The 26,141-nt window shown below is 39.5% G+C and overlaps 1 protein-coding gene and 1 long non-coding RNA gene across 4 annotated transcripts in view; one reads left to right on the top strand and one right to left on the bottom strand.

Annotated features, from left to right (window-relative positions):
* The window catches only part of MTAP (methylthioadenosine phosphorylase), a 173,368-nt gene that overhangs the window by 107,844 nt on the left and 39,383 nt on the right, over positions 1-26,141 (top strand). The window contains exon 1 of one of the 3 annotated variants that reach the window (XM_020790383.3): positions 23,463-23,586. The exons of 1 other annotated variant lie outside the window; for it this stretch is intronic. In XM_020790383.3, coding sequence (XP_020646042.2) covers positions 23,554-23,586 — 33 coding nt within the window. In that variant the 5' untranslated portion in view covers positions 23,463-23,553. Of the gene's footprint in view, positions 1-23,462; positions 23,587-23,986; positions 24,006-26,141 lie in introns of those variants that run through there. One more of the 3 variants, XM_078384921.1, reaches the window with a different exon arrangement.
* Positions 10,218-25,550, bottom strand: LOC144586561 (uncharacterized). Its single transcript, XR_013541443.1, has 2 exons — positions 23,959-25,550; positions 10,218-22,833 (listed from the first exon to the last, which is right to left on the bottom strand). It is a non-coding gene; the product is annotated as an uncharacterized LOC144586561 (long non-coding RNA).

Here is a 26,141-nt window from a genome sequence, read left to right as displayed (position 1 = left end):
ATAAAAATGTTGAAGAGTACCAGACCCAGGACTGAGCCCTAGGGGTTCCCCACTTGTTACCTCCTCCCAGTCTAAGAAGGAGACATTAATCATAATCCTCTGACTTTTTCCCTGTCTCCCACCTTTTTTTCTTGTTGGAATTGTTTGTAATTGTGCCTTTAGAATTTCCTTTTTAAAAAAATTCCCACCCTTCTCTGACTCATTTTCTTGTTAGGATCTCCTGCCATGTGACCTGACTTACCCTTGTTCTGAGTTCATTAAAATTGGCTTTTTAAAAATCCAGCATATATGTGTGGCTACACTCTGCTCTGAAATCAAGAATTCTAGTAGAACATTGTCACCGTTGCCCATTCTTCCACCAAGTTGCCTCTATTGGTTAGAATCAAGTCAAGGATAGCCACTAGTTCAGGGGTCCCCAATCTCTGGTCGGTGGGCTGGTGCCAGTCTGTGGCCATGGCAGGACCAGGCCGTGGAGACAGTTCTCCCACCCACCTGCATGTACTCCCCCCCCACCCACACGCATGGGTGCCCCACCCGCCATACCCTAAGACGCCTAGCCATGAGTGCACCCCTCCGTGCATGCACATGAGCACACCCCAGCCCTCCCTGAGTGCACCCTGCCCCTCCAAGTATGCACACGAGCGTGCCCTGCCCCCTCGCACGGACCCCGCCCCCCCAACCGGTCTTTGGTTTAGAAAAGTTTGGGGACCACTGGTCTAATTTCCTTCTCCACTTTTAACTACTGATACTGCTTTTGTTATAGATTCCTTTTCCTTTACTTTGAGCCTAATGTCAGGTTTTCTAAACTGATTATGTTGATATAGGATGACATATTGGTATACTGAACACTTATTTCACTTGAGAAACTTACTCTTATTGAAAGATGCATTAAATAATTAAACACTTTATGATTTCATGGCTCTGCAGAATTAAGACTGTACACCTTTTGGAGGTATCCATGACTGTTTTCTTTCCCCATCCCCGTTTCCAAAACTGGTGGAGATTTCCTCTCAGATTGTTACTTTTTCTTCGTATCTAGACGCCTTTATTTGAATCTTCTCCCTCACACATTTCTCAGACTTTCATCTAGTGTTGTTTCGACTTCGTTTTAGAAAGCCAGATCCCCCTTTCTAAATAGAGTATCAACTACACATCTAAAGTCCAAGGAGAGAAAAAAGAAGCTCAGTTTGGGAATAACAAAAGGTATGAATCAGAGCAAATATTAAGTAAACTGATTTGTCAAAAGAGCTTGAGAGAGAATTCTTCACATAAATGAGAGCTTCTTAAGACACAAATTGACCTACATTTATGGAGACAAAATGATTTACTGAAGAAGGATTTGTTTACATAATGTACATTTTGGCCACATAAAAGGAACAGAAGGCAGGAAATGCAAATCAAAGGTATTGGTATATTACAAGATGTAACATTCTACCCACTGTGGGTTAATATCTTTAAAGACCTCAACTGTCCCTTATAATCAATTAGGCTCTATAAAGCTTTGCCTCTCTCCCTCCCTCACAACCCCTTACCTTCGATGGTGCTGACTGATCCAGCGAGGCAGAGACCGTGTGTGCTTGCCTAAGTTTATGGGCTTTGCCTGAGCTGCCACCGCCTTTAATTCCCTTTACTGTTTTGGTATGTTTTGTAATGTATTTTAGTATTTTTATTGTTTTTTTAGGCTGTCCCGTTTACCCTTTTCCTAAGAGAACTAGATAAAGATTATTAATTCTATTTTGTCTCAGTGCCTCAAAGCCTTTTTTCCAACAAAAGGTTTATTTAGTCCAGCTCTCCTGCATTTATTTATTTATTTATTTATTTATTTATTTATTTATTTATTTATTTACTTACTTACTTACTTACTTACTTACTTACTTACTTGCTTAATTACTTACTTTGCTTTGCTTTGCTTTACTTTATTTTATTTTTATACCACCTATCTGGCAGCCAAGGTCACTCTGGATAGTTTACAACAGTCTGCTCCGGATAGCTGCAACTCACTGGAGAAAATGCAATAGTTAAAGCACTGTCTGTAAGACAAATTCCAAAATGGTAATTTATTTTCGTGTTTTTCAAGGCCAGTCAAGATGGCATTAAATTCTCTATGCAAGCATTTCAGATAACAGATTTTTTTTCAGGAATTATGTTACCAAAACAACAAAACCATAAAAAAAGAAAGAAAATATCTGTTAAATACCTGGAAAAAAATCTGTTATCTGAAAAGCTTGCACAGAGAATTTTATGCCATCTTGACTTGCCTTGAAAACCCCCAAAAACCTAAGTGGAAGGAGACTTAATTGTTAAATCCAAGTAGTCCACATATTGTGTTAGGGTGTAATGGGGAAGGAGCTGCAAGTACACCTCTCTAGATATGATTCATTTAGTAGTAGATTTCATTCTGAATACCCCCTTGGTATACTGATAATAAGAAAGGCCATAAAGAGCAATGAAATTTAAATGTCCATTTTGAAAACACAACACACACCCTGAAAAACTCAAAACTGTCTCATTTCACAGAAGGCTCACGGTTTGCCGTTCTCAGAAGAGAACAGACAGTCTTCAGGCAGCCTCTGTATACTGCATTGAAAACATGGCAACCATCTTCAACCTAAACATGCAAAAGATTAGAATGAGTAACAATTATGACTTCTGAGCAAACATCTATAGGACAAGGTACTACATGTATTCCCATAGGATTGGATCAGTTTCTTTTCTGTGTGTGGGAACACTTCCTCTGGAGATGTTCAGAATGCTCCAAGTGGCAGAAAGGGGGTGGGGAATCAAATGTTCACCAACCGCTGGCAAAAAGAGTGCAAGAATCTGCTTTTTAAATGTTTCATCACTAACTGTCTTCTGTTTGCAGTTTCCCTTCCCCTCTCATGTGTATCATACCTACCAACCGAGCACAACTCCTGATGTATTTTAGACCACAAAGTCTTACCATCTTCTTCATTTGTGTGATGAGCAATCCCATGGTGTGCTGGAGTGGAAGGATCAGCCAGCAGGAGGTTGTTGTTGTGTAGGGAACAATGGAATGTGTTCACAAGCCTCACATTCTTCAGGATATCTCCTTGTGTGCCCCCCAACTTTTACCATGACAAATGTGTCTGACTTCAAAACACAAGACTTATTTTGCTTCAGCAGATGAAGGGTCATGTTAGGTTAGCAAGAAGCTTGCTATTAGAAGAAGGTATTCCTTAAGTGCTGAAAATGTTTGATTGTTAGAGAAGGAATCTGCAAGTTAGCACACTTTGGGTTTTGATTGGTTATCAGCGGACAAGCACAGACTTTGTTTGCAATCAGGATTGCACAGGTATGAAAGTCTGCCTGAATCTCATTGCTAGCTTTCAGCTTCTAATAATGGCCTATCTGTAACATATAATTTGGGTCTAAAACATCTGCCTCTCTGAAAGTTCTTCCTTTTTCAACTCTCACTTAATTTAGTATGAACTTATGGTCTCCCATTGTATCCTGTTGCATCCCATCTACAGTTGATCCAATCAACACTCACAAAGACTTCATAATGTTGTAAGATCACAAGTGTCTTCAAATCCAGGGGTTCCCAGCCCCCGGGCTGTGGATTGGTACCAGTCCATGGCCTTGGAAGAACTGGGCTGCCGAGACAGATTTTTGAGGGTTAAAGGAATGCTCACGTATCCACGTTTGCACGCGCGCACGCACACGCACGCACGCACGCACGCACACCCTCTGCCCGCCCCATGGACTCCTGCATACATGCATGCCCCCACCTTCACAGGCACCTGCATGCATGCATGTCCCCTGCACGCACACACGAATGTCTGTCCACACATCTGCTCCCTGCATGCCCACAACCCCCCTCGCTTGCATGCACAAATGCACGCACCCCACCCCACGTTCCTTGGGAGAATGGTCTTCAACTAAACCAGCCTCTGGTGTCAAAAAGACTGGGACCCACTGTTCCAGTTCATTCTCTGTCTTCTTACATTTGGCATTCAAAGTTGCCAAATGACTCCCAGGGCAGGGGCAGGGGAGGAGTCCTGTCCTTTAAATAATGCAGTAATTTATGGATACAGCCAAGTCAACGTTTTGCATGTTGCAGATTCAAGTATTGTCCTGTGTTAAAGTTTGCCCATCATGCTGGTGCTAATTAAATAGTTGATCTACATGTACTGCCTGAAGTTCAACTCATTTGGTAACTCTTGTGAGTCTGCCGTCTCCCTGCTACCCTTCCTTTTCAGGCACTTTTCTAAACATCTTGATGAGTCATTCATTCACTTTTTGAATTGACCTAAATGCCTGCAGAAAACTGGTCTGCTGGAAAAGTCTTCCACAGCACAGAAGATTAAGGAGTTTTTGAATGAAAGAACAGAACATATTTTCATATCCACAGCATCTTTTAATCTTTGGCAAGCCAGAGTAGTCCTTCTCCATCTGCTTTTTGGCTGTCTCCTGTTATATGCCAGCCAAGAACTTGCTGGTTTTGCTGAGATAGTTTTGTAAATTACACGACACTTATATAACTACAAGTGATCCTTTAATGAAGCAACTTACAACTTGGTGTCCACATGAGCACTGATAAGATTGATAAAGTTATCTGATCTCACACTGAAATTAACCATATAAGGGAAAAATATCAGCTGTGACAGACCCCCACATTCCATTGTCAAGGAATGTTATAACCTCGTAGTGCTGTGAGGACTTTGTTCAACTGTTGTACATTTGACCTTGACAATGATGTTTGTATGCATGAGAACATTTCTTGACTTCTGGCCCTGCAGTCCTCCAGGCATTTTTTCCTATACTCCCTGGTCTTCTCCCTCTGCTGCAGTACATGTGTATATATATATATATGTGTGTGTGTGTGTGTGTGTATTTCTCTGGGGACGGTCCATAACTTCCAGGTGTGACCCTAAAAAGGTGAAAAAGCACTGACCCAGCGTATGATGTGCATATCCTTTTCAGATAAAAGTTAATCTCTCCCTTTTGTCCTGTGTGAGCCTATGGAAAATGATTATTTTCCTGTCTAACACAAATGAGTATGCAAGCAAGCAGACAGGCAGGCAGGCAGAGGCAATGGAAGGGTGGGATCTTGGCTTTATATCTAACCACTTGCTGGCCGATGAGGCTGAGACAGCACATAAGCCAAATGAACCTCAAAGCAAGGAAGAAAAGAATGACTCAGTAGGCATATGTTAGAACTGTTGCCGTGTCTTTGTGGGCAGCTTTAGGAGTAATACATTTTATGCGTCATTCTTCACTCAGGGTTATGCTTGGATTTGCCAAATGGATATTTAGCCAATGCAATAAATAAAAAGGATAATATCTAAGAAGTCTAGAGATTCAGGAGCAATTCTCTACAATGTACTAACCTAGCACTATCTACCAGGACAAATCCCAGGAGAACTGGGTTCCCATTGCCTGACCTTGAGCAAAATTATTTCTCTTTCATCTTTTCTTGCAAGTCCAATTAATAGATGGGCATAATGGGTCTGTGCTGTGCAATCCTGCATATTAATTAGCAGGTTGTTCAATCAGGCTCCTTCCAGGCAGAGGCTTTTACTTTGTCTTATTCATGAAACTTTACATAGATCTAGATGTCATTCTTTTTCCTTTGCAGTCCACCTATTCCCACCTCCTCCACCACACCACCCCCATCATTTCTTCCATCTTTGATTCATACTACAAGAAATCCATTAAAGAAGGAAGAAACCCATTCTTCACTTGAAAAGTAGGGTCAATAATTATAAGCTGAGGACATCATTTGTACAATAGGCTGTGGGATATACACATGTCTGGATTTTTGATAATTTCAGCTTTCAATTTCAGGAAACAACTTTTAGGACCTTATATCAGGAGAAATAGTCCCTCTAAAATAACCAAGAAATTTCTGCTGAAGGAAAACAGGAACAGTCTGTGGAAATAAGGAGGTCCCACCACATTGTTTTGTTTTCATAATTAGATAGGAAGATATGCAATTATCCTGTTTAGGCTTAAATAATGAAATTGCCTCCAAGAAGTAGAAGCAACCATTAAAGGACCAGGCTGAGAGATAGGGTGACAGCTGGCAGCAAGCTGTGGTGAGCTATGCTCATGCATGTTATCTGCCCCAGAGCTGAGAAATTTTTTTTTCAGACTAGACTGCAACTCCTCAAATATCTCTGCCAGCATGGTAGAGTTTGAATCCCAGTGGGGGCAGGAATGTGCACATAAGCCGCCTAGAGTGGTCTTAATTGACTAGATAGGCGGGATATAAATAAAATAAATAAAAAATAATATGTTTATTTTACCTATTTTCCCACCCATTGAATGGTGACAGAGCTTTGTATGTTCACTAATCTGCATCTCCACATCCTTGTTTAAGCCCTCCCTATTTCCCCAGTATATTGCCTGAAGAAGGCTACTGAGAGCAGATCAACATAGTTATCTTCATGTCGATCTCCCTTTGGGGCATGTCAATGGGGCAGTTGTATTGAGCACCTTTCACTTCAAACTTTGCCACCGCTGGAATTAAGGGCTTCATGGTACTTTAATCTAATTACGATCAAAGAGTCTAGTTAATGACAACTGGTTGGTCAATGGCTGGAATCCTGTGTGTAGCTCTGCCTGTACAACAGGAACTATATTGGTGGCAGCAGACTGCTGCTTTCTTTTGCAACTTCTCAGTCTGCATGGCTCATAGACAATGCAATAAAGTTGCATGCACCCCAACATTTCAAAAGGAAATCTTTAGTCCATGGCAATCTGATGCTGCTGTCATACCTGCTGGGAATGGGCTATTTAATTTAGGAATGGGCATGTCTGTCCTTTGAACTTTCTCCCACATTTCAATTATATACATTTTGCTAAATTGTGATCAAAGACAAACAGAAGCAAAATTGTCACCAATCCATAGGAATAGAGAAACCTATTAGTTTTCTTTTCCCCCAGATTCAAATGTTGCAAATTTTGATAAAGTCTGGCACAAAATAAACTGAAAACAAAATATTCACCCATCCTTGTTTCAGTAGTGGACAACACTCACTGCAATGTCATGGGCCTTTTGAAGGATCTCATGGCAATTGACTAGCATCTGGATTTTTTTCTTGCCCAGTAGCTTATTTAGACTTCCTGAATGGACTTATTAGCACATGAATATGTGTCGTATTTTTCGCTCCATAAGACACACATGACCAGTAGACGCACCTAATTTTAAGAGGAATAAAACAGGAAAAAAAATTTGAACCAAATACTGTAGTGTAGTAAAATATTTAATAAACTATAACAGAATAACATTTGAACCATGTAAAGTGAACAGCAGTCAACAGTGGCATTAAGAACCATTACCACTGTCATTAAGAAATGGAGAGACTTAAAGGTTTGAGTACTCTAGTTTTCTGGAAACCCCAAGAACTCACCATTGCTAGAGTCAGAATTTAGGACACTCATTTGCTCACAATCACTGACATCACTTTCTTCGCTGTCTTCATATAAGATACTGTCTTCACTTCCATCTAAGGCATTGCTAATGCCACATTTTTTTTTTGAATGACTGTACAACGATCTCCTCCTTCACTGAGTCCCATGATGTTTTCACCCATTCACAAACTTCAGTGATGGTGGTCCTCTTCATTCATCGAGTAGGTGTCAGATCATGATTACCAGCAGTCATCCATTTGTTCCACTCTTCTCTCATTAAGACCTTAAATGGCTTGTTGATGGAAACATCAAGAGATTGCAACTGGCCGGTAAGACCTCCAGGAATTACAGCTAGATGAGTCTTCACTTCTTTGAAGCACTTTTTTTGTTGGTTTGCTAATATGTGCTCTAAACTGGTCAAGCACTAATAAGGCAGTTTTTTTTTCAGAAGTCCTCCAGGACATTTGGACCACACCTTTTCAACCCATATCCTCATTCCATTTTCACCCACCTATCCTTTCTCATGTACATGTACAACAACTCCTTGCGGAATCACTTCTTTTGGAAATGTTTTCCTTTTGAAAATCAACATGGGTGGCAATTTGGTGCCATCGGCACAGCAGGATAACACAGTTGTGTAATGGGTCTTCTCATGCCCTGAAGTTTTCACAGTGATGGTTTTGGCACATTTCAGAACTACAGTCCTATTAGATGGCACATCAAAGGTTAGCGGGACTTCATCCATATTCCCAATCTGGCCAATTTTGAAGCCATTTTTTTCCTAGCATCAATAACAAATTTATGAAAGGTCAGAATTTTAGATTCATATACTTTTGGCATTTTTTGTGCAATTCTAGTTTGCATAGCAAGATCACACCAGCTCATAAATCTGTAGCACCATGATGGTGATCCTGTAAAATCCTGAATGCCTTTCTCTATAGAAATGCATTTCACTTCAAATATGATCATTTTTGTCGAGACAGAGAAGCCACTATTCCGGTGATGTATGATCCATTCTTTCATGTTCACCTCCAACTGTGACCACTTTGCAGCATGCAAAGTGGGCTTACTTTTAATAGCATTTTGCAGCTGATCCTCCTGTTTCCTCCACTTTCCAATCATTTTTTCAGATGGAGGAGGTCTAAAATGTCTCTCCACTGCTCTGTTTCCATGCTCCTTAGCATATTTTACTACCTCTAGTTTAAAAGGAATTTTATATGCTAGCCTTTTCTGCTTTATCATCCTTGCACTGTATTTGTATTTACTTATAATATTTGTACATCATTGAAAGGTAAGATTTAAAGCTAAAAAGAATGAATGGTTTGCATATTATTACGTAGTCAGTGGGTTGTAATTCAAATTATCTGTGCCCAGGCTGCTATAAACTGCAGGATAAATGGCCAATGGAGCTACTGCCTAATAGGGCTAGTGCTCTGATAAAGTCCACCATCCTAATGTGTTCCGGAAGTAAAACTCAGCTCCCTTTCAGAGAATGATATGCTCTATATTCTTGAAGCCAGAATCTGATGGTTGTTGTGGGTTTTTCACGTTCTTTGGCAGTGTTCTGAAGGTTGTTCTTCCTGACGTTTCGCCAGTCTCTGTGGCTGGCATCTTCAGAGGACTGAAGTAGGAACTCTGTCCATGCTCTGTTGCTGTTTGTTGGGTAGTTGAGTATTTATATCTGTGGGAACAGCTTTTGTCTTTTTTCAGGAGATAGGGTGATGACCGTGTTTTTGTTGTGATAAGGGGGGAAAGATTATCTGTTACTGTGGTTGATGGGTGTCGTTAGCTGGTCTTTTTTGTGTAATGATCCCTGGTCCTTGTGGCTGAGTGGAGTTCGTTGACCTTTTACATGCCGTATTTTTCAATATTGGGAGCCAGGCCGTGTTTAGTTTTAGGCCTTCTTCCTTTTTGTTGATGTTTTGTTGATGTTTATGGATTTCAATGGCTTCCCTGTGCAGTCTAACATAATGATTGCTGGTGTTGTCCAGTACTTCAGTATTTTGAAATAGAATTTCCTGTCCAGCTTGCTTTAGGGCATGTTCGGCTACTGCTGATTTTTCTGGTTGTTTTAGTCTACAGTGTATCTCATGTTCTTTGATTCTGGAGTGAATGCTGCGTTTTGTGGTTCCAATGTATACCTGCAAGGTATCCGGTATACTCCTGCAGTGGTGAGGGGGTCCCTTTTGTCCTTTGCTGACCATAACATTTGTTGTATTTTTGTGGTGGGTCTGAATACTGTATGTAGGTTGAGTTTTTTCAAAAGTTTTCCCATGTGGTCCGTGACCCCTTTGATGTATGGCAGAAATACTTTATTTGTTGGTGGCTGTTCTTCCTCTTCAGTTTGGTGTTGTTTTCTTGGTTTGATGGCTCTTTTGATTTCATTCTTGGAACAGCCATTCACCTATAGGGCCCAATTCAGATGGCTGAGTTTGGTGCTGAGAAATTGAGCTTCACAGTTCCGATTTGCACGGTCTACCAGTTTTTTGATTCTGCCTCTTTTCTGTTGTAGGCAGTGGTTGGGGTTTTTTAGGTACCAGTCTGTGTGGGTGGGTTTTCTGTAGACACATTTCTGCCATACACATTTCTCCCCCCTTATCACAACAAAAATATGGTGAGCACAAGGAATTTGCTGTGTGCCATATCAGCTAGGAGTTGGGGTGGGCCCAGAGTGTTCAGGAAACCTTGTGACTGCACTGTACCCAAGGGCAAGACATATAGCTGCCTGAGGCAAGGAACCACCACCACCATCCTTTGACATACAAAAGCTGATTAGTTGGCTCTTTCCCAAGCACTGGCAACAGAACTACATTCCCAGCTGCAGTTGAACATCTAAGTTGACATGGGATGCTCAGAACTGTCTATGTAGCATACAGCTTTCTTCTACAATCACTTGTTCTCTCCTCCCAGCACTTAACACTGAAAGCATCTGCCTCAGTCTCCATGATGGTAGGGCCAGCCTTAGCCAATGGATTTCTGCTCAGAACTCATAAATGGGATTTTATTACATTACAAATCCCAGAATCCTCCACCAATATAGTCCTGTGAGTTAAGGGATTCTGGGACTTGTAGTCCAATTCCTGTTGCAACACTGTCACCCAAGGTGGAGCCCAAGTCAATTTCATGCTCTTTTCATAATAAACTTTCTAGAGCCTGCTATTCTCACCAGCAAAACTTTCAGTGGCCAAAATTTTGCTTGCTGGAGCAAATTGCAACCAAAGTAGGACAGTTGAATCAGTGGGGATTTAGTGGATCAACTCCTCCATACATTCCACTGATTCAATAGGACTTACTCTAAATGCAACTTATTATGCTAAAGTCAGTCACACTTAGAGTAGGACCACTTGAATCCTCTGGAACCTAGAGAGTATTTGACTCGACAAATCCTCATTGATTCAATGGACCTACTCTAGTGTTATTTACTACACTAAGCAACAGGATTTGCAGAACAGCCTTGCTCACATTGTGACTCAACAAACAAGACACAACCCATCTGCCATATGGGTCAGCTTACCTGGTGCTTACCATCTCCTCCTGCTTTTGCAATCCCAAGCAGAAAGCACAGGTAGGATGTTGCCTGATTTCCAGGTAAATTGTGATACATACCTGATGGGCTTGGCAGAGCACAAGTTTATTTATTTATTTGATTTACGTACAGTTGTGCAGACTGATTTACATACACAACTGATTTATATAAAGTTGTGCAAATCCAGTCCAGACAGAAAAAGAAAAAGAAAACATTGCTCCATTTTCTTAGTTGCAGCCAGAATCCAAAAGCAGGATGCCAAACTAAAATTGCCAACTTCTGAAATACCAAAAAAACACCAGATACAGCCCTCCCTCAAAGTTCCTTGCTTATACTGGCATCACTCCCGGAATCAGAGGATCTGCGTCTATGAACCATGGTGGGAGATATAATTTAACAGATATGATTATTATTGTATTCCTTCATTTAGGCATAAGCAAACATGTGTCCCTTTGCCCTCTTTGTTCTCTTGAAAGATATAATTTTCTATCAGCCCTTTCAAAAGGATGTCTTGCAGACTGAACATCTTGGCTTTGCCTCTGAATTCTTCTTACATGCCAGAAAACAGGGAGAGCCAGTGGCTTTTAAATGAGATAGTATTTAATTTAAAGAAGTATACTGCTCATATACCAGCCCATAGTGCCCACCCCAGCATTGGGTACTCAATTCACCAGCTTTGGAAGGATAGAAGACTGGGTCAACCTCGAGGCGGCTACCTAGGATTGAACATGGGCTGTGAGAAGAGTTTTGGCTGCAGTATTGCAGTTTAACCACTGTGGCATAAGCCTAAATAACATGGGAATCTATCTTATATTATCAGAACTTTAGCTCACAAGGTGGCCATGTGGCCTGCTTATCAAGGAGCAGTCTTCTGTTTAAAATGCTGCATGAAGGCAAGCTTCCATTGGAAGACTACCTCTGGTTCAAGGGGTGCAATGTCCAGAGATCTGGAGTCAGCAGTACATACAGATATCTCATTGTTGTCTCCCCCAAAATGTAGTTTTAATCTCTCTCTCACACACAAACTGTTACTGAGCAAGCCTCTTCTGCCCTCCAGTGACAAATTAAAATAAAAGAATCAGAGACGTGGGGTGCAGGTAATGGACCCACCTGTAGCCTATAGGAGGCAAATGGGGACTTTCTAAGCAAATCGAAAACAAAAAAACACCTTTTTAAAATCAGGTTGGGGGGGTGGTCTGGAGGGGCTCAGAGATGCTGTCCTGCTACGTTCTCTCCTTTCCAAACCAAAGCCTGCTTTTCAATTTTCACACCATTACTGGGTCTTTTATAGATGCTTCTTTGTGCAGGATTTGCACACAAGTTCAGAGCTAACTCAAGCAGTTGTAGTGCCTGAGGCAATGAACAAGATGAAGCCTCCTTCCATTTGATCTACAAAAGCTGACTGGACTTGAACCATCCATAGATAAGGTGACATCCTCTACTCTATTTGGAGGCAGTAGGCTAGTTTGGAGGTGTGTGTGTCCAGGTCGGCCTAGGACCCCAGCTCTCTCTTCCAATAACTTTCTGCCACCTCCCAGCACGGCTAACAGAGCCGGCAGCCTCATTCAGTTTACTGGCCCTGCCCGAGCTACAGTTCCAAGCAATAGCAGTTGAAAACAGACCAAAACACTTTACAGTGGTGCCCCGCTTAACAATGTTAATTCGTTCCAGCGAAATTGCTGTAGAGTGAAAACATCGTAAAGTGAAATTAAAAAGCACATAGAAACACATTAAAACCGTTTAATGCATTCCGATGGGCTGGAAACTCACCGTCCAGCGAAGATCCTCCATAGGGCGGCCATTTTCGCTGCCTGTGCAGCAAGGAATCCGTCCCAGAAAACAGCGGGGGGCCATTTTGTTTACCCGGTGGCCATTTTGAAACCGCTGATCAGCTGTCCGAAAATCATCGTTTTGCAAAGAAACGGTTCCTGAAGCAGGGAACCGATCATCACAAAGCGAAATCCCCCCCATAAGAAACATCGTAAAGCGATGTCAAAAGCGATCACAAAAAGTTTGTTGTAATGCAGTTTCGTCGTTAAACGGAGCAATCGTAAAACGAGGCACCACTGTATTGCACATCCCAAGGCAAAAGCCATTAATTTTGCCCATGTGAACAATTTCAGACTTAATATATTTATTCTCAGGATATTCTCAAGAAAGCAGACATTCTTGCTTATGGCTACTAATAAAACCTTTTTATATAGAAAATATTTTGATGGATTTGTATAGATTCCACTCAATCAACCAAAAATCATTATAAAAACTGTGTGTGTGCATGAAGGCATAAGAATAGGTTATAATCCTCTCTTTCTCACTAATGCATTCTCTCTCTCCCTTCTTTCTGATTTCACATGTATTTTTCACACTGCACAGTCCACTCTCTTGGGTTCCAATTAGAAAGAACTTCTTAATTTCTTTTTTATTCTGGCAAATGAATTAGTTTATACTTCACACTGGCAGTTGTGAAGTATATACTAAGATATTGTGTAAAAGTATTTCTGAGAGGATTTGTGACATTATACATCTGAGAATGCATACACAAGATATGCAATTATAGAGTTATACAATTAGACAGTTGCACATATCTTAGCAAATAAATGGTAAGCTCTGTGGTAATATTATGTATGGTTATCTGCAAATACATAATCATCATCAATGTAAATCCTGATGCGTCAATGATATTAACAGCCAATTTATAGCTTACTGGAAACCCATTCTGTGGCAGAAAAGCTGAGTCAGGACTTAAAACACAGTTGTCTTAAAAGCAGAACAACCCACAAGCCTGAATCCTATGGTTTGAGGATTGTGATTATCCTTTGCTGAAAAACCAATCTGCTCAGAATGTTAATTGCCTCAGATTGCTCCTTTCTCATTCTACAAGTATATTCTTACGTCAACATCATAGTGGCATATATCCTAACAAATGTCAATTTGAGGCGCTCCAGATGTTCTTGAAGTGTAAATCCCTTCAACCCTTTGACCATGGTGATGGGGAATGGGAATTATAGTCCAACAATATCTGGATACATGTTTCTTACCTCTGACTTGTGCAAATACCAATCTCAGTTTTTTGAGTGCTACCATTTTTTGTAACCAAAATGACACCTCCACCCACAAAGGAATGGCATCATAGGAAACCCTAATGTTGCAAAGCAATAAAAACATTGTAGAAAAAGAAATACAGTGGTGCCTCGCAGGACGACAGCTTCACTTGACGAGGAATTTGCTTTATGATGAGGTTTTCGGAGCAATCTTGCGCTTCATTTAACGATGTTTCCTATGGGCAATTTTCGATTTATGATGTTAGGGACCTTGCCTTTCAAGACGGTTAAATTTTAGGTCCCTGTTTTTCGCTTTACAATGTTTTTGACAGCTTGGTCTTGCTTCGCTATATGAGTCTTTTAATGGTCTCTGTTTCGTTAGACGGCTGTCTTCGCTTGGGAACTGCGTTTCGCTTAACAATGTTTCCTATGGCAATTTTCACTTTACGATGACAATCCGTTCCCATTGGAATGGATTATCAGGTTTTCAATGCATTTCAATGGGAAAACGTGTTTCGCAAGACAATGTTTTCGCTTAACAGTGATTTTCGCGGAATGAATTAACATCGTCTTGTGAGGCACCACTGTGCTATCTAAAATAGCACAAGGACAGAGTGTGCTCAGGGTGGTAAAATGGAACACCCTGAACATGACTAGTCCAGAATGGAATATTTTTGTGCAATTCCCTTAGGAAGTTGTTACATTTTTTATGTATAGAGTATTAAAAAATTTAAGGAGAAAATAGAAAAAGTAGCCATGAAAATGCTTTTAAAATTGAGGGTTGACGAATTTATAGCTTAATTTATAGCTTATAGTCATTCCAAAATGATTAGCTGGCTCTTTGAGCAATAACAATCTTTACAGTTGAACATGTTTACGTTGTAACTAGGGCGAGAACTTTTATGACACGCCATTTTTTTCCTGCAATCTTTATTTGAATTCATAAATTATAACATGTTTACGACTAATCTGGTGAGAATCACATGGTTTTTATTTTGCTTGAAACGTCATGTTTTGACCTTTTAAAAGTGTTACATCATGGCACTTCCAGCTTGACGCTGAGACCAGACAGCAGGAGGAGGATGCAGCTCTGTCCCCTGGGCTGAATTCTGACCTGTTTGGGACCCCCAAGGGGGTTAAAGCCACCCCAAATGGGTTGTGAAATGGGGGAGAAGTCTGTTGATCAAAGGGGGACGGTGGTTACCCACGTCTGATCCAGGAAACTCCTCAATCAACCAGCGGACCGAAAAAAGTAACTGAACTAGCTTGCTTGCAAGATGTCAGCAGCCGGGAATGGAGAAGTGATAAATCAGCCTAATTAACATCTTGTTACCACTGGGTGAGAATTTTTTTAACTGCTTTGATTTACTATCCCTGGATGAGACAATTCCTATGGCAGAAATAGCGTCTTCTATCCCTTTACCACTGATTGAGCAGCGGGGAATCTGGAGAGGGGGCAGACGGAGACAGACATAAGGAAAATAAACTGAACACTAATTAGACATTTAATTATACTTAAAGGAAAGAAGTTTGGTATTATTCTTGTCATTATAAATTTAAGAATCTTTCTTCTGAAAACATTATTGGCAACATCTCTGAGAAACTAAACCTGTTTATTTTACTTGTAACAGCTATCAAAGGTGCTGGCAAAAAGCCCAGAATCAATGACCTTGAACACTATATGGCTGTTTGGAATTCCCTTTCCTTTTGAGGATGGAACTGAACTACAGATAAACTTCTGGAATTGTAAAGGGGCATATCTTATATATTTAAAAAGGGAATTAAACTGAAATAAGGGATCACTAATCAGGGTAAAGGCATTACATGGAGGCTTTTAAGTTAAACTGAAACTTGATATAAGGATGGGGCAAAACAAATAGTACTTAATGAACATGCATTAGATATGATATTGATATAGACATGATAGAACATGTGGAGATAGAAATGGCTAAACAACTTTATAAAGAAAATCTGTATAAAATGTTTTAGATCCCAACAAGGATCTAATAGACCCGGGATCTTATAGGCCTATATCTCTAATAAATCAAGACACAAAGATTTTTACTGCTATATTAAGAAATAGATTAAATAGATTTATAACAAATTATATTAAAGAGGACCAAATGATTTATAAATGGAAGACAAATGGATAATTTAACTAGGCAAGTTTTGAATATTATATATAAGGTAGAAAAGGGAAAAAAGTAAAGGCAACTGTTGTGTCATCAGATATATTTAAGGCCTCTGATTGCATGGAATGGTTAACATTAAAGCAGCTTTTAATGGGTTGGGGATTTGGCAGAAGATTTATTGGGATTATAGATCAAGTATATTCAGATAATACTGTACTTAAGAAATAATAGTTAATGATGGTTTAACAGAACGGATTTTTCTAGGCCGAGGTACAAGACAAGGCTGTCCACTTTCACCAATATTATTTTGTATGATTAAAGAACTGTTAGCTAATGCAATAAGCAATGATGAATGAATTAAAGGATTAGGTAAAAATGATACAATTAAGATTAATTTATTTGCTGATGATTCATTATTAATGATTAAAAACCCATTAGAAAGTATGGATAGAATTAAAAATCATTTAGAAAAATTTAGGGAAATAACAGGATTAACTATTAATTGGCCAAAAATACAAGTAATGATGTTTAATCACAATAAATATGAACATGAAAAGTTTGTGAATAAATGTGGTTTTAAAATGTGCAATTATATTAAATATTTAAATATAGTTAAAGGGACTCAAAAATTAAAGGAACAAAATTTTAATAAAATTAAAAAGCAATATTAAAGATAAATTGCAGGCGTAATCTAAATTGAAACTATCATGGTTTGAGAGAATTGCTATGGTCAAAATGAAAATATTACCCAGAAAAACTTTCTTATTTAGGATGCTCCCAATACAATTAGAAGAAGAGGATTTTAAGTATTGGGAGAGACTACCTTATTTTTCGCTCCATAAGACACACCTTTCCATAAGACGCACCAATTTTTAGGAGAAGAAAAAAGTGTGTCTCATGGTGCGAAAAATACGGTAATTAATGGATTCTGTAATCAAGGTAAAAAAATCAAGAATGAATAAAAGATATTGTTACAAGACTTAAAAAATGGAAGTTTAGGTATTCCCAATTTAAAAAATATTACATAACGAATCAACTAAGATTTATTGGAGATATTATATATAATGAAGGAAGATTAATTTGGTGGGATATGGAATGCTCAGAAATACATGGGAATGTTGAAAAATATTTGTTTAATGTAGTAAAAAGAAATATAAAAAAATCAGGTGAACAACCCTTTTTAAGAAACATGTTAAATGTCTGGAACAGATATAAAAAGAAGTTATGTCCCTTTACTTCACCACCAAAATTAGTGGCCGAAATAGAAAATTTCTTGGGAAACTTGAAGGGTTTAGCTGATATGTTTAAGGACAAAAAAGTTGCCAGACTGAAGGATTGGATGATTAAAATGAGATTGAAGGATCTGATTATAGTTAAACTTCAAACTAATAAATTATCATAATATAATTATATCCAATTATACAGGTGGACTAATGAATGGTTGAGAACTAATGGCAAATGTAGAGAATCTACCAAGTATGAACAATTTCTATCATCACGTGCAGAAGGATGCTTTGAGGAAGGAAGTAGTATTTATAACCTAATTTTGGATCAGGAGGAAAATGAAACTGAAATAGAAGGACTGAAATCAATTTGGGAACATGATTTAAAGATATGAATCAGAACAAAGGATTGGACAAAAATTTGGAAGAAGAGAGTTCTAAGATTAATGTCAATAAGAATAAAGGAGAATTTTTTAAAAAATAGTTTAAGGTGGTACATGACTCTGGTGAAACTGAACATAATAAATTCAGACTATTCTAAGGGCTGCTGGAAATGTGATGAAGAAATTGGCATGTATTATCATACGTGGTGGGAGTGTAAATTGATTTGGAAATTTTGGAAATTGATTTTTAAGGAAATATGTGATATATTTGGAAAAGATATTGAATTTAACTCTAAAATTGCTTTGTAGTCAATTTTTAATAAGATAGAACTTGATTATTGCTCAAAGGAATTGATTTCTAATTCTATGACAAGTGCTGGAATATTAATAGCTAGATACTGGAACGACAAACATGATATTAAATTAGAAGATTAGTATAACAAAGTATGGGACAGTGCATTAAATGACAAATTGACTACTGAACTTAAGATGAAAAGTGGGGAAATCAGTTTAAATATTTTTATGCTATTTGGGGTAGATATATTGAATTTGTATTAGTGAAAGGAAAGGGGAAAGCCTCTAAGCAACAATCAATACAATTTTGGAAAGGAGGTTCATAATAAAAGAATTGCTCCAAAGGGTCCTGAGGATATGGGGGTGCACTGTGTTTTAGACTGTTAGTAAGTATTTTGTATTGTTGTATTTGTTTTGGAAAAATAAAATATTTTTTAAAAATAAAATGTTTTAGATAACATCTATTATGTGTTAGGTACTCAGTTATTACTGGTATAAAATACAAAATTTATTGGTTAAATCAGCTCAAATTATATAGATTTGGAATTGGAATTACTTTTATCAGATATGTTATTAGAGGATTTTGAGAACATTGTATACTATGACAGCAATATTATAATAGTAGCCAATATTGTATACTAAAATACGCACATGAACAGTTTAAATGTTTTAAAAATGTACAGATTTTGACGGGACAATTAAGAAGACACCAAGACACAAAAAAACAAATAATAGTGAGCAACCCATGTAACACAATGTTTGACAAGCACGAATTAAATGTAGATCGATTGAAAAACTAATAAAATGTTTTTTAAAAGTGTTACAACATATTTCTGCTTAATTTTATAATAAAAGTTATATTTTGGTCATATTTTGGTTGTCGGCAACTCTCCTGATGATTTCATCATACCTAAAAGTATATGTTCAGCAAGTGTAAAATTATGGCATTTTGTTTAAGAGTTTGGGGAGTGGATTTTCATTAGTGAAGGTGATACTTTGTTTTGTAAATTGTATGAATTTAAGATATTAGCAAAAAAGTGTTTTAATAGTCAACAACATTACCACAAAACATAAGAATTGTTTAGCAAGAATTACCTTTGTTGAGGACTGGCAACATCTCCTTATGGATACAGCTTCTTCAATTGCATGTTCATTAAATATTCAGTCAGAATTTGTAAGAATGTCTTACAGTGATGGTTACTTCAAATGTTCCCTTAAAGAAATTAGGTAGTGGTAGCTTCAGACATTTCTTGCAGAAGTACTCCTATCATTTGATTCCAAAAGAATAAACTCTAAGGGAAAATTACATCTCTGCCTTCTATGAAGACGTGTTAGGAAAGATAAGATCTACTGTTGGCAACAGTAAGATATGGGTTTCAATAGATGAAATAAGTGATGTAAACAGAAGATATATAGCTAATGTTGTTATTGGCACTCTGAAATGTTACAGGCCTGGTGAAGTATTTTTTCTAACATGTGCAATTCTTCAGAAAGTAACGACTTCCACTATTGCTATGTTCTTCTATGACTCTATGAAACTACTCTTCTTGTATGATGGGAAAAAAAAGAAAGAGGAAATGTCCTCCTTTTTGTAACACAGCTCTGTACATGACTAAGGCAGCCAAGAGACGTAAACGTCTGTAGCCAAAAATCATCCATATCAAACGCCTTGCACATGGTTTGCAAAGAGTGGCTGAAGAGATTCAAAGCAACTATCTTGATGTAGACGAGATAATTTCAAATAGGGAAAAACGCTTGTTAAAGTTCTACTTCAAGTACAAATGTTCAAAGAAATTGGTCGTACTTTGGCTCTTCCTCCCCAAACTTGTGATGGTGTTGAGGGACTTGCCTATATATCATTCCACAAATTATGATTCCTTGCAGCAAATAGTTAAAGGATTTGACTAATGTGAATCTTCCTCCATCAAGTTTGTGCAAGATTCCTTTTCTGAAACCTTGGCTGGAAACTTGGCCTATATAAAATCTGACTTAGTGGATTATCAAGAGCAATCACTCACTTTGAAACTGTAGGAATGGAGCTGAGTGATGCACTGAAAATTGTAGAAAAAAATCTGAGGTGATTTAAAGCAAGCAAAAGGAAAAGTGGCTGAGGAAAAACTAGTGATCAACTACAACGAGTGTTGCAATCTAATCTGAGTTGTTCAACACTCTGCAAATTAAGTAATATTCTAAATGGACTTGAAGCAAAATTTGACAACATCAAGCCAGAATTTTCTCGGTGAGTTGGCTTTTTTGAGATTTGTTCCTATAACCTTGTGACATCAAGCAGCTTCTCCAGATACAAGAACATACTGACAGACAACAAAATGAGTTTTGAGTTGATAACCTAAAAATGCACGTTTAATGCCATTTTGCTGTAGATGAAACAAATCCAGGTATGACCATTTTACTTTCAAAATGTTCATATAATTACTTCAAATGGAATGCAATGGAAGTAAAACATATTTTTAAAAAGTGAGTGCTAATTTCAGAAAAAGTGTAAAGTCATATTTTTAAGTATATTTAAAGGATCTTAAGGTCATAAAATGCTGGCATATTTCTGTGATGTTTAGGTCATAGAAATCCTTGTCTTAATTAAAACTTGTTTATATTACAACGTGTAAATATGAAGATGGCATTTGTAAGTCCTATAGTGCCCCATTTTACTGATTATAGTACTGTATTCACGAAAGTCTAGCATGCCAAGATTTTAGAGTTATATTAACCAGTGCATCAAAAACTTTATGGTACAAAGTATTATTTCTCTAAACTTTGCAAAACTTTTTGGTCATAACAATAACATCAGCAGCACAAAAAGCTTAGGGAAGAATTGAAAACAAACAAAGAAAAAAAAGATATGTATAGGAAATGGAAAGAAGGCCAGGCCACAAAGCAAGAGTACAGACATGTAGCAAGGAAAAGCAGGGATGGCACTAGGAGAACAAAAGCTGAGAATGAGCTGAGATCAGGTAGAGACACTAAAAGCAATAAAAACATTCTGCAAGAAAAGAAATAGTGGCACAGCTATTCAATAAAGATGGAAACATGTTAACAGATGACAAAGAAAAGGCAGATGTGGTCAACTCCTATTTTAGCTCAGTCTTTTCCCATAGGACAGATGATGAACCTCCAGAGAAATCTGAAGAGCAAGTGGAGGGGACAGGATTGCAGCTGGAGATGGATAAATAAATGGTCAATGGATACCTTACCACCTTGAACGAGTTCAGACCTCCAGAGTTGGATGAACTGCATCCGAAAGTTCTGAAGGAACTGGCTGAAAAACTCTCAGAACCACTATCCATTATTTTCTTGAAATCATGGTAAATGGGTGAGGTACCAGATCACTGGAGGAGGACTAATGTTGTCCTTATCTTCAAAAAGGGCAAAAAAGAGGAACCTGGGAACTACAGGCCAGTCAGCCTGAGATCAATCTCAGGCAAAATTCTGGAACAAATTTTAAAACAGTCACTACACAACGCCATAGAAAACAATGGTGTAATAACTAGAAGCCAACACAGATTTGCCAAGAGCTCCATTGAGTATTAATGTAGTAGAGCGTGAAGGTGCTGTGCTTTGTACTGTACTTTGCAAAACTTTCTGTATTAATAAGAACACTGCACAAAGGCAGAAGAATGTTGTCATTTTAAGAGAAGAGAGATCATATCTGTTCACCTAGATGTAAGTCAATGTGCTAAGAAACATTAGGGCAAATAATTACAAATGTGCTGCCATCTTCTGGACAGTAAGCTGTATTTATTTCCACAGGGGCAGCTGTGTTAGTTTATTTTCTGTTTCAGTGAAACAAAGAAAATCTTATGGCAACTTAAAAACTAACAAGATAACTATGGCATAAATTTTCTGGACTGTAGCTTACTTCTTCAGCTGTAGGATGTGTGTGTGTGTGTGTGCGCACGCACGCACACACACACATGCCTGTTTCTCTCTGTGTACTTATGTACACATATCATACATATATGTACACACTTTTCTGGTTGACCTGGGATTGTTGTCATGTGCCATCAAGTCACCTCTGACTTATGGAAACCTTATGAGTGAGCAGTCTCCAAAATGTCCTGTTCTCAACAGCCCTGCTTGGCTCTTGTAAACTCAAGCTGTAGCTTCTTTTAGGGGGTCAATCCATCTCCTATTTGGTCTTCCTCTTTTCCTGCTGCCTGTAACCTTTCCCAGCATTATTGTTTTTTCCGGTGCATCTTTCCTTCTCATAATGGGCCCAAAGTAGAATATCCACAGGTTCATAATTTTTGTCTCCAGAGATAGTTCATGCTTGATTTGATCCAGGACCCACTTGTTTATCTTTCTGGCAGCCCAGAGTATCTGCAAAGCTCTCCACAAGCACCAGATTTCAAGTTAATTTTTTTCTTGTCAGTTTTCTTTACTGTCCAGCTTTCACACCCATGCATAGTGATCAGAAATACAAGAGTGTGGATGATCTTGGTCTTGGTCTCCAGTGACATGTCTTTCACTTGATGATCTTTTCTAATACCTTGATTGCTGCCATTATGAGTCTCAGTCTCCTTTTGACTTCTTGGCTTTGGTCTCGATTTGGATTGATGATTGAGTCAAGGCATACAAAATCTTTGATAATTTCAATTTCTTCATTGTAAATGTTAAAGTTATGTATTCCCGCCATAGTTGTGATTTTGGTCTTCTTAAAATTCAACTGCAGTCCTGCTTTGGCACTTTCTTCTTTCAGTTTCATCAAAATTGTTTTTCAAGTCATTGCTGCTTTCTGCCATTAAGATGGTGTCATCTGCATATCTGAAATTACTGATGTTTCTTCTGCCAGTTTCACTCCTCCTTCATCTGAATCCACTCCAGCTTTCCATATGATATAGTCTGCATAAAGATTGAACAGGTAAGAGGAAAAATGCACCCTTCACTGACACTTTGCCTATAGGAAACCATTCTCTTTCTCCATATTCTGTGCTATTTCTTGTTCACAATATAGGTTAGGCATCAGGACAATCAAGTGCTGAGCCACACTCATTTCTTTCAGAACAACCCATAGCTTCTCATGATCCACACAAAGGCTTCGCTGTAATCTATAAAGCATCTTCTGGATTTCTTCGGTGCTCTCCATCTCATAGCTCCTGAGTAAATGGCCGAAGAACTACAACTTTAATAATTCGAAGCTCCAATGAACGCCAAGTTCCCACCAGCGAGCTCCACTGAAATACCTCACCTTTGAACCATTTCACTTCACGCAATATAGTAGTCACTGCTTGTTGTAACCAGGCAGAATCATTGCCACAAATCACCGCCACGCAGTTCTTTTTATTGTACTATATAACCTCCTGGGAAGGAGGGGGGGAAGAGGAAGCTGTAGATTTATTTTCTGTGTTGTTTTTTTTTTAAAATCCCACCAACAAAGGGAATATTTTTAACTTGTACGGCCGATACACCTTAAACACGGGGAGCATCGGTTTACTTTGTTCCCCCCTCTCCGCCCCACAGAGAGCTCAGCGGGCGCCCCTTCCGTCGGGCGAGGGGGGCGGAGACGCGAGGCCAGGCCGGCGAGCCCGCCTCCGCCCCGCCTTCCCTTCGTCTCCCACCAACATGGCTGCGGCCGGCGCTTGCCCCGCCGTGAAGGTAAGGCGTTGCGTGTGTGTGTGTGTGTGTGTGTGAGGGGGGGGGGCTGGAATGCCCCGTTTCACGCCGTAGAAGAGGAGGCGGGCTTCCCTTCCTTTTTCCTGGCTTTCCACAATTTCGGGGCGCCCCCCTTCCTCGCCCCGGCTTGCTTTTGCCCGGCGCCCGCGGGGCCTCGGCGCGAGGGACGGGGAGGGTCTTGAGCCGCTCCCCAAAGCGAGCCCTTCACCGATTTCCCCCTCCCCCACTACGACTGTCGTTTAATTCGTGCCCCCCCCAAAAATCCGTGCCTGCCGCTGCCCCGGTCCACGTCTGGAAGCCCTCGCGCGGCCCTGCGAGCCCCCCTCTCAAACTTGCAAACCTGGACTGGCTTACCTGGAGGCGAACCGCCGCTGAACACGTGTATCGAGCTTAAGAGCATGGTAGAGTTGCTTTGTTCTTTGAACGTGACCTGCGGGATCGTTCAGTTCTCACGCACTTGGTCCTGTCGCTTTTTATCTCTAGCTACTTGTCTTCTCTGGGAAGGATTTGATTATTGTGTTGTGTTGTATTTAAAGTTATCCATGGTTACATTTGTTTCTGCTGGAAATTGACGAAGTCGGGAGTTGTGGGATGACTACTGTGTACAAGTGAAAGCTTTTTCGGTGATAGAGGGAGACAAATTCGAGTCTGTCTCCTTCATACTTCAATTGGTGTTTCCAACTGTGTGGAAACCTTTTTCTGCCCCTTGAGGATGGGAGGCAGGGGAGGTGAAGTGTAGAGCCACCCTGCACATTCCCATTCTGAAGGCAGGATTTATTTTGACAGTTTTTTCCAAGTCAGAGGTCCACAAATATTTGGCTGTTCCTTCAGATATTTTTTTTTGGCAGAACAGAACATAATCAGTATCCTAGGTAGCAGACAAGGTTGGAAGATTAAGGGTTTCCATTTGAATATAAAACAGTGGGTTATATTTTAGTTCAAATGATGAACAAGGATGGAGTATATGTAGCTCCCCAGATGTTGCTGGACTACAGCTTCCATCAGCCATATATCTGACATTGCTAATGGTGGTGAGTGATGGAAGTTGTCCAGTGGAGGACTACATATTTGCTATTCATCACGTGAAAGAATAACCAATAAGAGTAAAGAATAACTACTAATACATTTGCTTCTGTGGCAGCCAGGAAGCCCAGAGTTACCCCTGACAACATAGGCTGCCATGGATAGTCAGAACCAACATGGTCAGCATCTAACTTAGTCAGCTTGAGGAGACTATTTGTCGCCGTCTTGATTGCCCCAAATCCCTTGAAACAGAATCTCTCCAGAACAGCTCTTTGAAGTCAGGCTAAGGGAGAACAATTGCTCCCAGATCATACAGTGAACTTCATAGCACATTGGGGATTTAAAATGTGGATCTCCGAGAACCGCAGCCTTAATTCTTGTACCACAGGGTCAAAGTGGCAGTGGGCATGGTATTCAGAAAAATCTGGGATAGTGGATCCTCAGGGATTTTAATATCAGCATTAGGGCTAACTTTAATAGGGCTTGAGGACTTTCTGAAATGTTTGTTAGTCCAGTGCCTTCTTTAGGAACAATGTGGTGGATCCCCTGGATTTCCAAGAAGTTGTAATCAATGGAGCAAGCAGCCAGTGGGTGAAATGCAAACAGCACAAGTCACATGGTTATTGAGATCTAAGACAAAGAGCAACACATTGTTCTGTCTGTTTTGTGTCACAGATGACAGCAAAGTGATCTTAGGAATACGTATGGGAAGATACCCAATACCCAATGTATGCCTTTTGGTTCATCTGCCAGTATTGTCAACTTTGAGTGGCTGCAGGGTTTTCGGCAAGATGCTTTCCTAGTCCTATCTCAAAATCTCTGGTGGTCTCCCCTCTAAATGCTAAATGCTAGCCTTCTTAGCTTCTGAAATCAGATGATATTTGGTATGGGGGTAACCCTTACTTCTCTGCCTTTACTGTATCTTACAGCAGTGGTGTCGAACAGTGGCCCTCCAGATGTTCTTGGACTTCAACTCCCAGAAGCCTTCACCACCACCTCTGCTGGCCAGGATTTCTGGGAGTTGAAGGCCAAGAACATCTGGAGGGCCACAGTTCGACACCACTGTCTTACAGTATCTTTTGCCCCTCCCTGTTGGTCATTGAGTTCCTTCTGTTTTGGGCTCATTTTGGAATGACAGCTGCAGTTCCCAGTTCCCAGTCAGTGGCTAAAGATCAATTTGTAATTATTATTGAGAATTAAAACTCAGTATTTGAACTCCTGGATTTCAACTTTATTTAAACATCTAGATTTCAATTTCTAAACTACTGTACTGAATTGCAAATTTGCCCCACAGGCAAGTATATCTACCTTTGTTAATGTTTCCAGGAGGAAATTGAAAATAGCAAATGTTTCTTCTTCATGGTCACTGAATGCACACAATAGGGTTGTTCTGCACTTGCACAGAGGAAATCTTCTAAAGCTTTAGCATGGGTTTGCCAGGACTGCCCCTTTAGTATACATGGTCTGCACATCCTGGTGAGTGCCTCAGTTATTTTTTGCTGCTGTTGAGGTCT

The sequence above is a fragment of the Pogona vitticeps genome, chromosome 2 (assembly GCF_051106095.1).
Source record: "Pogona vitticeps strain Pit_001003342236 chromosome 2, PviZW2.1, whole genome shotgun sequence".
Classification (NCBI taxonomy): Eukaryota; Metazoa; Chordata; class Lepidosauria; order Squamata; family Agamidae; genus Pogona; species Pogona vitticeps.
Note: the sequence above shows the minus strand (reverse complement) of the source record. Positions and strands in the feature narration are given on the sequence as shown.